Source organism: Aethalodelphis obliquidens, unplaced genomic scaffold, assembly GCF_003676395.1.
Source record: "Aethalodelphis obliquidens isolate GAN/ISIS:26980383/991018 unplaced genomic scaffold, ASM367639v1 scaffold52, whole genome shotgun sequence".
Classification (NCBI taxonomy): Eukaryota; Metazoa; Chordata; class Mammalia; order Artiodactyla; family Delphinidae; genus Aethalodelphis; species Aethalodelphis obliquidens.
The window spans coordinates 4,129,765-4,143,323 of NW_020837996.1; the positions used below are offsets into that span (position 1 = coordinate 4,129,765).

A 13,559-nucleotide genomic window follows, 5' to 3' on the forward strand; every position below is an offset into this window, starting at 1 on the left:
GACCAGCAAGTGGCAGAGTTGAGACTACATACCAGGCTGCTCAACTTCCAGTTTAGCACTCTGTCCACCACACCTGAATTTTAATGGAAAGCAAGGCCAAACAGCAAGGGGAGTACACAGAGTAGAAATGAAGGAAGGAGAAGATCCTATAGTCATTCTGCATTTTCTGCTCCAGGAAACACAGACCTTCTCTGAATTATGAGTACAGTTGTAAGCAATTAGTTGAAATTGCTAATTACATTTTCTCTAGACACAGAACCCGGAATACCTGAGATGACCAATTTATCAGAAGATGGTAGCTGCAGTTCTCAAAACTGCACATTTAATTATATAAATACAGCCACTATAGTTATTCAAATCCTGTAAGTTAAATCAAGAAGCTGTCCTAAAACATAAAATGATCTGGTGCTATTCTAACTCCTTGGGCTTCATTATAACAATTCCAACCCTGTGGTGGTGTTACTTCACGTTTCATACAAAGACTCCCATGACGCATGATTGCTTACTAGCAAGTCACTGTGGGACACTGACAGCAGCATTTTGACAAAGGCCTGGAGTACATTGTCAAAATGGTTGTCCCCATACAACTTGAAGACGCCAAAGCTGACATAATTTCCACACAAGGCAGACTTGAGAGCTGAATAGCAGATGGAGATGCCCTTGAGTTTCATTGGATAAATCTGATCTTTTGAGAGGCTCCCAAGGGACAGGATCTGATTACCTGTTTTAGGGTAAAAGCAGAATGAGAAAGTGACATAAGTAGATGTAATTCAAAGCAGTTATGAGGCATATTATTCAACATTTTCACTTTACTGCTATTGTTCACTTCCCCCTACCATTGTTCCAAGAATTACATCATCCATATAATGAAAAATATAAATACATAAGGCAGTTTACCTGGGAAGTGCAAATGGCCCGAGGAAAATCAATCACGGGGTACTGGAAAAGTTTGATATTTTTATCTGGATGGTGATTACGTGAATATATATGTGGATGCACAAAAATTCATTGAGTTGTACTCCTAAGATTATTTCACTTTATGTACTTTAATATATATGTTATCTCTTCTTCAATAAGAAGTTAAAAAAAAGTAGGAGTAAATAACAAACTAAGTCAAGAGAAAAAGATAACTTAGACATATAAATTACTCTGAATTGTGGGATGAGTTTTCAACCTTTTCACATGCACTTGATATTGAGTTACTTCACTCTTCGGAGCCTCACAGGTTTGATACGTGAGTTAAATGAAATAAAGACACGAGAAATTCTTGGCACAGTGCACAATAAATGTTACTTCCTTTTTCTTCTTAGACATTTTTTCAGAAGATCTAAAGAGACGATTGTTTAAAAACCGTACTTATATTCTATGTCTGACCATCAAAAGATGAAGAAATGTTTATATAATCACCTTACAGTTTTTTATAGTTAGCATTTACAACTAATAGTTTCTCTTTCTGAAATGTGTGCTAGTAAGGTTTGTTACCAGGCAATATCTAAGAATGCTTTGTAAAGAATTATAAAGTCATACATGTTTCTTAGCTCTGCTTTTTCCTGTTCAAGTGAGTACTGCTTCTAAAATTGAAACTAAATTCAATTTACAAAATTTAGAGGCATACTGTTGTGGTTTTGTACTGTGTCTATTGGGCTAAATAAGAATTAAGTTTCCCAGAACTCATTTCCCTGTACTGTTGTGGGCTAGAATTGAGCAAAACAGAAATCTATATGAGATTTAGAAGGTGGAAGTGAAGTAGCAGCCATGACTTTCTGAAGGTTGTTGTGATTAGAGGTGTGAGAAAAAGATGTAGAAATACCGCTGGGTTTTAGTTTCCCCTTGTTCTTTCCTGCTCTGTGTCTAGAACTACAAGCCCTGTTGACCAATGACCCCAAGCCCACCACCAAGTGCTTGGCAGCACACGTACAGAGCAGGAGCTGTGCAGAGGCAACAGTCTTCCATTGCTTCTTTACCACTACTCAAGTCCCCCCTCTCACCCCACATCCTTTCAGGGTCCCACCCCAGCAGCTGGATGTCTCTAGCTTTTAGCTTTCCCTGCAAGCTCCAACTTGTCCATCCATGCCATTATCTCAGGAGGGCCTATTAATGATTTTTCTGCTGAACTTCCAACTCTCCCCCTTGGACCTATTTTCCCATCTTCACCCAAGATTGTACAAGGTCTAATTCCTAAAATAAATCCCCTGTTCCATCAGTGTCACAGCGTTTGTTTTTCCTTGTTTGAATCCTGACTGATAGGTATATTATGAAAACCACATGTTTACTAAAGAGGTTAAGAAGGACCAATAATTCTAGCAGAGCATGAAACAGGACTCGCCCAGGGTGAATGTTCCCTCCCCTTTCTCTGCCTTACTGAAACATTTCCACACACAGATTTTCTTCTGTGCATCCTTTGAAGCCCATGTGGCTTTGCTTATAATTTGTACATTAGAATGACTGAAGCATATCTTGGAATTTACTCCGTACCACATTCTGTACTCTCTCTCATGATCTCATTCTATCTTACCTTAGAAAGATATTGTAAGTTTCATAAAGATTCAACTCAGTACGATAGCGTTCACTTAATAGCTACCCTGTGTGAGGTGCTAGGATAAACAAATGAAACAAAATCTTTGCTCTGAAGGAGCTCAGTCTGCTGGGAGAAGCAGATTTGTAAATAAATAATTCCGTACAATGTGACAAACACTGTCAGACAGGTCTGTCAAGATGTTATGGGAATAGAAGAGACTGACTTTGCTTGGGAAGGAGAGCAGTGTGGGAAAGGCTTCACAGAGCAGGCTACTTCTCAAGGATCAATCACAGTTTCTCAGGTGGACTTGAAGGGAGAGAAGAGTATTCCAGAAAGGTTATGTGCACAGGCATGAAGGTCTGAAAAAGCAGGGTACTGCAGGAGAGGGCAGTTTTCAACCACTGCTTTTCTACCTTTGCCTCCAATTCAATATAAATCAAGGTAGACATTTCCCCCCACTTCCCTTTCCCAGGAAAGAAAAGCACTGCTTACATGTGATGGAAAAAGCTAGGGTAATTTGGTGGTAGTGGTGGTGGTTTACACATTTTGGGTCTGTTAAGGAGGCCAGGGGCAAACGGAGAAAACTGGGTCATCTTTCAGGGACTTCTTACGCTGATGTCCTTATGGGGGAAGTAAAGATCCTATATTCTTCAGCACAAGATTGAATAGGAAGACGAAGAATTGTGATGGGGAAAAATTTTTGATTCTGAAGGACTGGATAACCTATCATCAAGAAGGATTAATTATTTAGAATCACAACTTTTATCGCTGTGTTAAAGCTGCAGTCTGGCACACTTATTTTTTTGGACTGCTTCAGACACATCTGTGTTAATTAAAACAGTAATTAGTATACCATTATGACCTTGAAAAAGTAATACTTTTGAAAGAGGAAACTATATTTAATTGTGCTCAAGTGGCTCCACATTCCGTGGTGGCTGTAAGACTATGTAAGAGAAGACGTGGCCGCATCGTTATTCACTCCAATCAGCTTTATTCAATCTATGTTATTCAACAACACTTACTAAAATTGGAGGCCCTGCCCTCCAAAAGCTTAAAATCTAGCAGTTAGACTCACATTGCTGTAAACAAGTGACTGAGCTGAGGTTTGGTTTTGATGTTCCTCTATAGGTATGACAACCCTCCTTGCCTTCCTTATTCCACCCCACACCCATAAAGTCCCATCTCCTTCCTTCCCAGAATTTCCTTCCTAAGAGGGAGATCTTTATTACACTGATGGACCGCTGGGAGATGAAGGCATTGCCAGGCTGGCAGCCACTGAAGCCAGTAGCAGTTGCCACTTGTACAAAAGGAAATGACACTTTCTTTAATGAAATAAGAGACTTCCAAAGTTTAGAATCAAAAGGAAAATCTCTGATTGTTTCCCACTGATTATATCTGCCATAACTGGGAGCAGGGGAATGAGATGCTGTTACAACCTTAACATCAGACCTGGGTAAGACAGATGTTGAGGCTATGCTGGGGCTCCGGAAAAGGATGCTGTGAATTGAGTGGTTTACCTGGCTAAGGGCAATGACTGAGGAAGGGAAGCACAAGTGTTATGGAACTGCCATTCTTACTGTTGTATATGCTATAACGGGAAAATAAATCTCACTAAATAATAAGGGGAAAAAACCTGGGAAATAAGCATAGAAGACTCCTGCTATAATTTTGCTTATTACATATATTTCCCTCATTATTAGCTTACATTAACTGCTTGGGTTCCTCTTTCTTAACCTCTATTCTATCTTTTTTGGAGAAGCCCCCCTTTTGTGTGTGTGTTTGTGTGTGTGTGTGTGTGTGTGTGTGTGTGTGTGTGTGTGTGGTTACCTTCCAGCATTCAGAAGTACCCTTCTAGACCACTCTCAATAACTAGATTTAGAGAAGGATATATAAGAAGATGCAAAATCTCCTTTTCTGTTTATCTGATATCTACTTTCAGACCTACTTTTTAAACAACTTTTTCCCCTTCTGAGACCCTATCTCTTCCTTGATGACTGCCTCCATGATGTCCTCTACAGAAGAGGCTCCCTACACCCAAAAAGAAGTGGCCTTCCTTCAAAGGCCTCAGCTGGAGAACTGTATAACAAGATAGTAGTCTAACAGAAAACAAACATACAGTGCGTAAAGTAAGGTAGTGATGAACCAGGTGGGCTTCTGAGTCATACCGACCTGGGGTTTGAATCCTACTTCTTTGCTCACTACCTGGGTGTCTGAACAGATTATTAATCTCTGTAAGTCAGTTTCCTCATCTGTAAAATGAGGACAATAACAGTATTTATAACTCACAAGGCTCTTATGTGGAGTAAAAGAGACAGCATACGTAATGTGCTTACCACAGTAACTGGTACAGTGCTCATGCAAACTATAACAATACACAGTACTAGGTGTTCATTTCTTTCTCCAGTCTACTAGCCTGTAAATTCATACATGGGGAGCTATGGCCTGAAAAAGAGGAGGAGGTAAGGCTGGGTGTGTTTGGTGTAGAATAATGTCCCTTCCTTCTAACACATAATTCAAAGTAAGGTCAATACTAGATCTTTGACCACTTTCCCTGTATTCCTTCAAAAGAGAACTGGCTGCAGGGGGTCTTTGGCCCACAATCTACCAGTTCTCTGTGCCCTCAGAAGAATACTTTTTAAAAAAGGTACAAGGGATGAGATATACTATAGCTGTATTTTATACCAGGAAGAACTAACAGTATGAACAATGTCACTTCCTGGTTTATAAAGCAATCCATTACATTGATTTACCTTTTCTTTTTCCCTTTTAATCTCTAAAATTTTAAAGTGAATTTGATATTTAGCTGACAGCTCTACAGGTTGAATGTCTTCATTCGTCATCAGAACAATTATGGGAAGAGAAGTGCAAGCTTCCTGACATTCCTTTACTTCAGGTCACTCAACCCACTCTGTCTCTGTGCAAACCAGCTGAGGCCCCTGGACGTAAATGGTCTGGGACAGAAATGAAGCTGTGGAGACTGGAAAGGAATATAACATTTCCCTTTCAGGCTGAAAAAGATTAAAACAATGCAGCATTGATAAGCATGTGGGAAATTAAGGAAATTGTTGGGAATGTGAATTAGTATAACGATTCTAGAGGGTAATTTGGTAAATTTTATTAAAAATATTAAAAATGCGTAAATCCACTTTTGGGAATATATTCTAATTCCAAATGTTCACTACCATATCTACCTATCTCCTAGCATTTGCACTTACACACTGTGTTCTAAAAAGTCAGCCCCTCAGTATGTTGAACTAGCTCCCATCTCCTCTTATGTGCTTGAGAACAAAGCACAGCAATTTCCCCCTTTCTCTCCTATGCAATCTTTTTTATTTAAAAAAAACCTTTCTCTTGGCCCTACTTCCCTGCCTGATATTACTCCCCTTTGTAACAAAACTCCTTAAAAGAACTGTGACCTTCACTGTCTTCATTTCTTCTCCTCTGATTCTCTTTTACACCCACTCCACTGAAAGTGCTCTTTTCAAGGTTCCCAATGACCTCCTTGTCCCTAAACGTAATGGTCGACTCTTAGTCCGCATCTTATTTGATTCAGTGGCAGCTTTTGACACAGCTGACTACCTCTTCTTCCTTGCCTTCCAAGACACACACTCTCCTGATTTTCTCTTACTTCAGTGTTTGCTCATTCTCTCCTTTGCTGGTTCCTCCTCTTCTCCCTTTCCTCCTAACACAGAATACCCCTGAACTCAAAGCTAAATCTTTTATATTTAAATTCATCCCCCCACCCCGGTGATCTTATCTAGTTTTGCAGCTTTAAATGCCATCTTAGAGTTAATGACTCCCGTATTTGTTTCTCTAGGCCAGACCTCTTCCAATCCTCAGACTTGTATATCCAACTCCATATTCAACACCTCCACTTGAATGTCTAATCAACACCTCAACCTCAACACAACCAAAATGGAACTTTTGAGTCCCCCTCACACCCATTCTCAGCCTTTTCCATCTCAGTTAATGGTAACTTCATCCTTCCAGTTGTTTATGCCAAAATCCCTTGATTACATTTTCTCTCTCATACCATATATCCAATCCATCAAGAAATTGGATTTACCTTCAAGATATAGCCAGAATCTAACCACTTCCCACTACTCCCACTGCTATCACCTTGGTCAAAGTCAAGGGCAAATCATGCCAGCCCTCTGCCCAAAACATTCTAAAGTCCTTCTCCTTCACTTGGAGTTAAAGTCAAAGTCCTGATAATCTTTACAGGATATGACGTTACATGACATTGCTTTTGTTATTACTCTCTTTTGTTCACTCTGTTCCAGCAACCAATGTCCTTGCTGTTCTTCAGACATGCCAGATACACTCTTGCCTTAGGACCCTAAAACTTGGTGTTCCTTCAGCCTGGAATACTTTTCCCCAAGATATCTGCATAATTAACTCCCTTATTTACTGCAAGTCTTTGCTCAAATGTCATTTTCTCAATGAGGCCTACCTCGATCACTTTACTTAAAAATGCAACATGTTTCCCAATCCCTGGTTACTTCTAATGCTCCCATCTTTTTTTTTTTTTTTTTTTTTTTTTTTCCCCATAGCACTTATTACCTTCTGACATACAAAATAATTTCTTTTTCAGTTTTGCTCACTGATATATCCAGAGTCTAGAACGGCACCTGCTGCTCTCAATATATATATTTGTTGACTGAGTGAAGCTCACGAAGCTGAATGTACAGTGTATGTACTTGCTGCAACAGTGTATTACAGTGAAAATTACATGTTTATAAAAATTACATTTATCAAAAGGTGAATAATTAAATAAATTATAGTATGATGATAAAATGGAATGCTTTACATCTATTTTAAAAGATATGATAGAAAAAATTATGAAAAACCAAAGGAAAAAAGAGATATGGTAGATTTAGATATGTATTAATATAAAGTGATGGCCATGATATAAGTAAAAAATAGCAAATTGCAGATTAGCAAGTATATTATAATACAACTTTTGGAATAATATATGTATATGCACACATAAAAAAGTATGAATGAGCACACACTAAACTGTTAATGATGGTTATCTTTGAGTGATGAGATAATCAGGAATTTTCACTTTCTACTTTCTCCAGCAATTCTGAAATCCTTCAGTTTACTGATAGACCATGCTAATGTTTTATATTTATATGATTTTGTAAAAGCTATTGCCTACTTGAAATGCCCTCCTCAAATTTCCAGGCCTTATTCTTATTTCCTTCTCTGGCTCCTCAGTTTTGAGTTAGAAACTTCTGGGCTCCCATAGCACTCTGTACGCTTCTTAAGCATAAAAGTGAGCACAACACATTATAATTCTTTATTTACTTGTCTGAATACACTGCTGGACTCCACTAAGAGAAGAATCAGTAAGATTATTTTTGTGTGTCTTATTTCTCTTCCTATCCCTTGTAACTCTCAAACACATAGTAAATGCTCAATAAACGTTAGCTGCATGGATGAAAGAATCTACTGAACTCCAAGCCACTTGTATGGAGATCACGCTTACTTATTTAACAGCTTGTTTAGCAGTTTTTGCTTGTGTGCAGAAGTGGCCAAGTCCAACACGTGTGGATTCACTGTGAAATGTATTCCCCAAGGCCTGGGATCCTCAATGTGTTGATCATTCCATCGCCTTAAGAAGATTTTTGTGAGCTTACTCTACTACTTTGTTGTCCTATGTCCCCGACCACGTTTCTGACACAACTCTCTGTCCCTGACCACGTTTCTGATACAATCTAAGGTTATGTCCATGGTTCCTGGATGATCTGTTTTCCAGAAGTGTTATTTTCTGATAACATTTTAAGTCTCTAATTATTTCAAGTCCAACACATTGTTCAGCTATCTTTTTTTTTTTTTTTTTTTTTTTGGTACGCGGGTCTCTCACTGCTGTGGCCTCTCCCGTTGCGGAGCACAGGCTCCGGACGCGCAGGCTCAGTGGTCACGGCTCACGGGCCCAGCCGCTCCGCGGCATGTGGGATCTTCCCAGACCGGGGCACGAACCCGTGTCCCCTGCATCGGCAGGCGGACTCTCAACCACTGCGCCACCAGAGAAGCCCTGTCCAGCTATCTTTCTGTAATCATTTAAACATAAATAGAAATCATAATCCTTCACTCTTACAATGCTTCTAATAGTATCAATACATACCAGTAATTTTCAAGCTCTTTTATTAAAAAAAAATCTTTAAGCAGGTGACCCCTATTACAAATAAATCTAGTGCAACTATATATAGCTGGGTGGTTCTGGTCAAAGTGGCAGTAGGGTCCCCTCCTCCCCCCTCTCTGGAGAGGCTCTGTGGTACTTTCACAGATCTCTAGGGCTCTGAAAAACCCAGTTGGAAAACCACTGGTTTGTTTTCTAGGTCACAGTAAATAACAGCGGCTTGTATATCAGTTTACAAATTCAATTTAAGCATATTATTAGATCATACCTTAAATGCACCTGGAGCATATATTGCTCAAAAGAACCCTGATGTAAATTCTTATGTACAGTGAATAATTATAGTTGTTCTATCCACTATTAAAGTTTAGATTTTTCACACACCGAGCTTTCTTTAAATCAGGTACCTAAGGAAGGAATAAAAGCAGCTCCATTTTTGCCAGTCTTATAAAAACAACCAGTATTTCTCCCTTCTGCGCACTCTTTAACCAACAGATGTCACTAAAGATACCATTACCCAGAGGCAAAGGGAAGAAAAGATTAGACAAATGGAAATTGAGCATAAAAACCACCCAGTTCTTAAAACTGAGAAGTAGGTTTCCAAAGTAATAACATTTACTACACTGCATGCAACATTTTAACCAAAAATTTAAGAAAGAAATTTCTTTTATTAAGTTGCTCAGGCTGAACGGATCATAGCACTAAATTTTGAAATACATGTTCTTGAAGCAATTTAAAACTCATTAGAAATAATAGGCTTGGGCTAGTAGAAAATGTGGTAAAATCTAATCCTCATCCAAATGTTACCTGGGCTGCACAAACAGGAAATTGTTTTGTGCTACTGTGGCTAACCTCATTGCTGACCCTGAGCTGTAACGGCGAGAGCAGCTGAGAGCTGAGGCAAAATTAAAAACTTACATCAAAGTATATCATGACAGAATGTAGATAAATAAAACAGCATATCGAAAGTATTATTTTTCTGCCAGTCTCATTGAGTTGCGAGGTGGAGGTATTCCATAAAATATATAACGAATCAGGTGCTTGTGGAAATGAGTTCTTCCCCCCTCTGAACTGCCCCAATCATCGATTACACAAATACTGCCCATGACAGGTGAGCAGAGAAGGAACCCAGCGAGGATGGGAACAGAAGGGATCAGAGAATGTTCTGGCCCCTTTCTTCTATGGGCTCTCCCTTCCTTCACCTTGGCTTACCACAGAAATAAATAATGTTGGCTCTTCTGTACCCTCCTAGTCATTCTTTTCCTCATCTTCTAGACTCCTGGATGGCAACCATAGGATCTCCCTTCAGTGAGCATATTAGAATCTCCAGAGGTAAAAGCATGGGTAATAAAACATTACACAGGTAAAGACAGACAAAATCAGCTCGGCTGATTGAGGCCAGCATGTGGAATCAGTGAAGGCTGAGAAAGAGTTTTCTATCATTCTATGTAAAGCGCATGTGTCAAAGTCACTGGTGACAAAGTTGAAGGACATTTTTCCATTGAGCCTTCATTTTCCTTAAGTTTTAGGATAGAAATCACCATACTTAAAGAACAGTACTTCATCAAAAATACCCAACTTTGTGTGGCAACTCTCAAGTGGCAGAAAGGAACATGGAAAGACTACTGTCTGAAGTTATACAGACTTTGAATGAAATTCCAATTTGACTATTTGCTAACTATGTAATATTGGGCAACTCTTTAACTTCTATGAGCTTCAATTTCTTCATAACAGTAATCACAGTAGGTAAGTGATCTAAGGGCTTTCCATGCACTATGTAATTGAATCTTCACAACCACCCTATGAAGTAGGTATTATTTTCTCTGTTTAACAAGAAAGTGAAGCAAGAGAGGCTTGGCAACTTAACCAAGGCCAAGTGACTAGTGAGTGGCAGATAATAATACTTACCTTAAGGATTCAATGGGCTAATGTATGATTAATGGTCTAGTATAGGAGCAGGCACATAATAGTTGATTAAAAAGTGGAAGCAACCATTATTATTAGTCCCAACTAAGGAGAAGAACCTTACCCTAATCTCCTAGTCTTTCTTCAGAGTAAGAAAACTCCTTATTGGCTTTTCTTCTCAAGAATGCTTTGAAGGTTTTCTCTTTTCTTTTTCTTTTTTCTGCTTTTCTTTCTCTTTTCTTCCTCTCTCTCCCTCTGCCTCCTCCTCTTCTTCTTCCTCCAATATAATCCTCACAGTTTTCTTTCTCAACTTTTGCTGCAATGCTTTTGTCTATGTCAAACAACCTGACAGAGGACTGAATAGCTTTTGAAGCCCATGGACTTGGCGATGTTCTGAGATTCCTTTTGGTATCACTTGCTGGACAAACACTCTGTCCTATACTAGAGATTCAGTGATCCTGGAAGAGGAAGAAGTTGCTGCTCTTATCAGCCCTACTGTAAGAGTGAGTAAGCCTCAGTAAAAGAAACTGGATCCAGAAAAGGGGGAAGGAAAGATACAACTGTGGTTGGTAACAGGAAACAAACATTTGTATAGTTAAAGGTCTATTGACTACTAAGAAATTCTTATACGTGCATTGTTTCATAATGGGGAAGTATTTCTTTTTAAAAAGTGAGGAAATAGACGCTTAGCACTTGTTACAGGCAGAAGGAAGCAGGACAGCATGGTCCAAACAGAAGGCATTCCTGAATAAAAAAGTGATGAGGTCAGTGAACCCCTATCCAAAGGAGGCTGGTTCTGTGAGTGTAAGAGAATGGCTTTGGATCAAGGAAAGGCATATTCACTGAGTACCTAAGCCACGTTACAACCTGTGCCAAGCCCTTTACCCAGAGTAGCTCAATTAACCACCTCTAATCCTAACTAGACAGGTAGGTCAGTAGGTATTCATTATTTCTAATTTTACATATGAGAAAACTAGACCAAAGAGGTGTAGTGTCTTAGCTGAATGTCACGGAGTTGATATGGGTTGGTACTAGAATTGGTACTCAGATCTTTTAATTGCCAAAATCTATGTTTTTTTAAAGATATCATTCTTTCGGAAAAAGCTCCAGTCATATGTCTTTTATGATAAGACACTGAAAGGAATTAGATATACCCTGGAAACACAACAAACTGTACTGAGAATATTCAAAAAGGGGTCCATTTTTACCTTTGGGAGGCAAAGCATTTCTACTTTATATGATTCTAATGTGTCCATTTTCAACAGATGCAAAAGTTGTGGCAATATAGTTGCTGGTACAGATGAAAATAGGAGAGTTTAAGTTTACTGTCTTAAATAGGTGCTTTCTGTAGTTTCTATACACTTATGACCTCAAACTCTAAAAATCAAATGTACAATTAAAACTAAGCATTTTTAACAGAGGCCTACAGTGCATACAGAACAGAGTCCCAGAATATTTTGAGTTCAAGTAAAAACAATTTAAAAGAACTTTTTCTACTTTTTAAAATAGGTTTTACTTTTTAAAAAGTAATATGTTTTAATTTTTTTAAATTGGAGTACAGTTGCTTTACAATGTTGTGTTAGTTTCTGCTGTAGAAAATACCTAGGAATAAACCTACCTAAGGAGACAAAAGACCTGTATGCAGAAAACTATCAGAAAACTATAAGACACTGATGAAAGAAATTAAAGATGATACAAACAGATGGAGAGATATACCATGTTCTTGGATTGGAAGAATCAACACTGTGAAAATGACTACACTACCCAAAGCAATCTACAGATTCAATGCAATCCCTATCAAACTACCAATGGCATTTTTCACAGAACTAGAACAAAAAAATTTCACAATTTGTATGGAAACACAAAAGACCCTGAATGGCCAAAGCAATCTTGAGAAGGAAAAACGGAGCTGGAGGAATCAGGCGCCCTGACTTCAGACTATACTACAAAGCTACAGTAATCAAGACAGTATGGTACTGGCACAAAAACAGAAATACAGATCAATGGAACAGGATAGAAAGCCCAGAGATACACCCATGCACCTATGGTCACCTTATCTTTGATAAAGGAGGCAAGAATATACAACGGAGAAAAGACAGCTTCTTCAATAAGTGGTGCTGGGAAAACTGGACAGCTACATGTAAAAGAATGAAATTAGAACACTCCCTAACACCATACACAAAATAAACTAATACACTTTTAATGGCTGTTCCTACATACACACGCTCACTTAAAGAAGCTTTACAAAATTTTGTAAAATCTGTTTCTAGGTACTCCAAAAGAAGTATGAGAACCACAGGCAATTTTTGAGGCCAAACATAGAGTTGGCTGTTGATTTGGGGAAGTAAGACCAGAGAGGCAAAAAAGAAGAGGACAAAGGAAAGGAGGACACAGAGAGACATCTCTCAAGAAGAACCATGCAAAGTGTCCAGCCTGTAGTTAGTATTCAGTCAGTTTGTGGCGAACTAACAGAGGATTCTTATCTGTTGTATCGTATCCTCATTCCCTGGCTACATAAAGGTCTCAGAGAGTTGAGAATTTCATTGATGAAGCTGTCAGAAGTGGCAAATATCAGGGTTTATGGTAGTTCTAACGCTCATTTCTAACTACTAACCACATTTTTTTTTTTTTTTTTCCGGTACGCGGGCCTCTCAGTGTTGTGGCCTCTCCCGTTGCGGAGCACAGGCTCTGCACGCGCAGGTTCAGCGGCCATGGCTCATGAGCCCAGCCGCTCCGCGACATGTGGGATCTTCCCAGACCGGGGCACGAACCCATGTCCCCTGCATCGGCAGGCGGACTCTCAACCACTGCGCCACCAGGGAAGCCCCTAACCACATTTTTTTGTACTGTAATTGAATAGAACAATCATTACTGTAGAACTCTGATTCTTAGGATGCAGTGCCCCCAAATTTCCTACAATAAAATATTTACTGCTCTTTACCAGGATATTTTTCCAAAATTCAGTGCCGGTGACATACTGATTTAAGCATC

General features: G+C 39.1%; 1 protein-coding gene across 7 annotated transcripts in view; it reads right to left on the bottom strand.

The window, feature by feature from the left end:
* RANBP17 (RAN binding protein 17) overlaps nt 1-13,559 on the bottom strand; it is a 313,454-nt gene that overhangs the window by 42,564 nt on the left and 257,331 nt on the right. For all 7 annotated transcript variants that reach the window (XR_003428271.1, XM_027084318.1, XM_027084317.1 and 4 more), the window contains one exon: nt 507-721. Coding sequence is in view for 6 of the 7 variants with exons in the window: in XM_027084318.1 (XP_026940119.1) it covers nt 507-721 (215 nt within the window). In the remaining variant the exon portion in view is untranslated. The remainder of the gene's footprint in view (nt 1-506; nt 722-13,559) is intronic.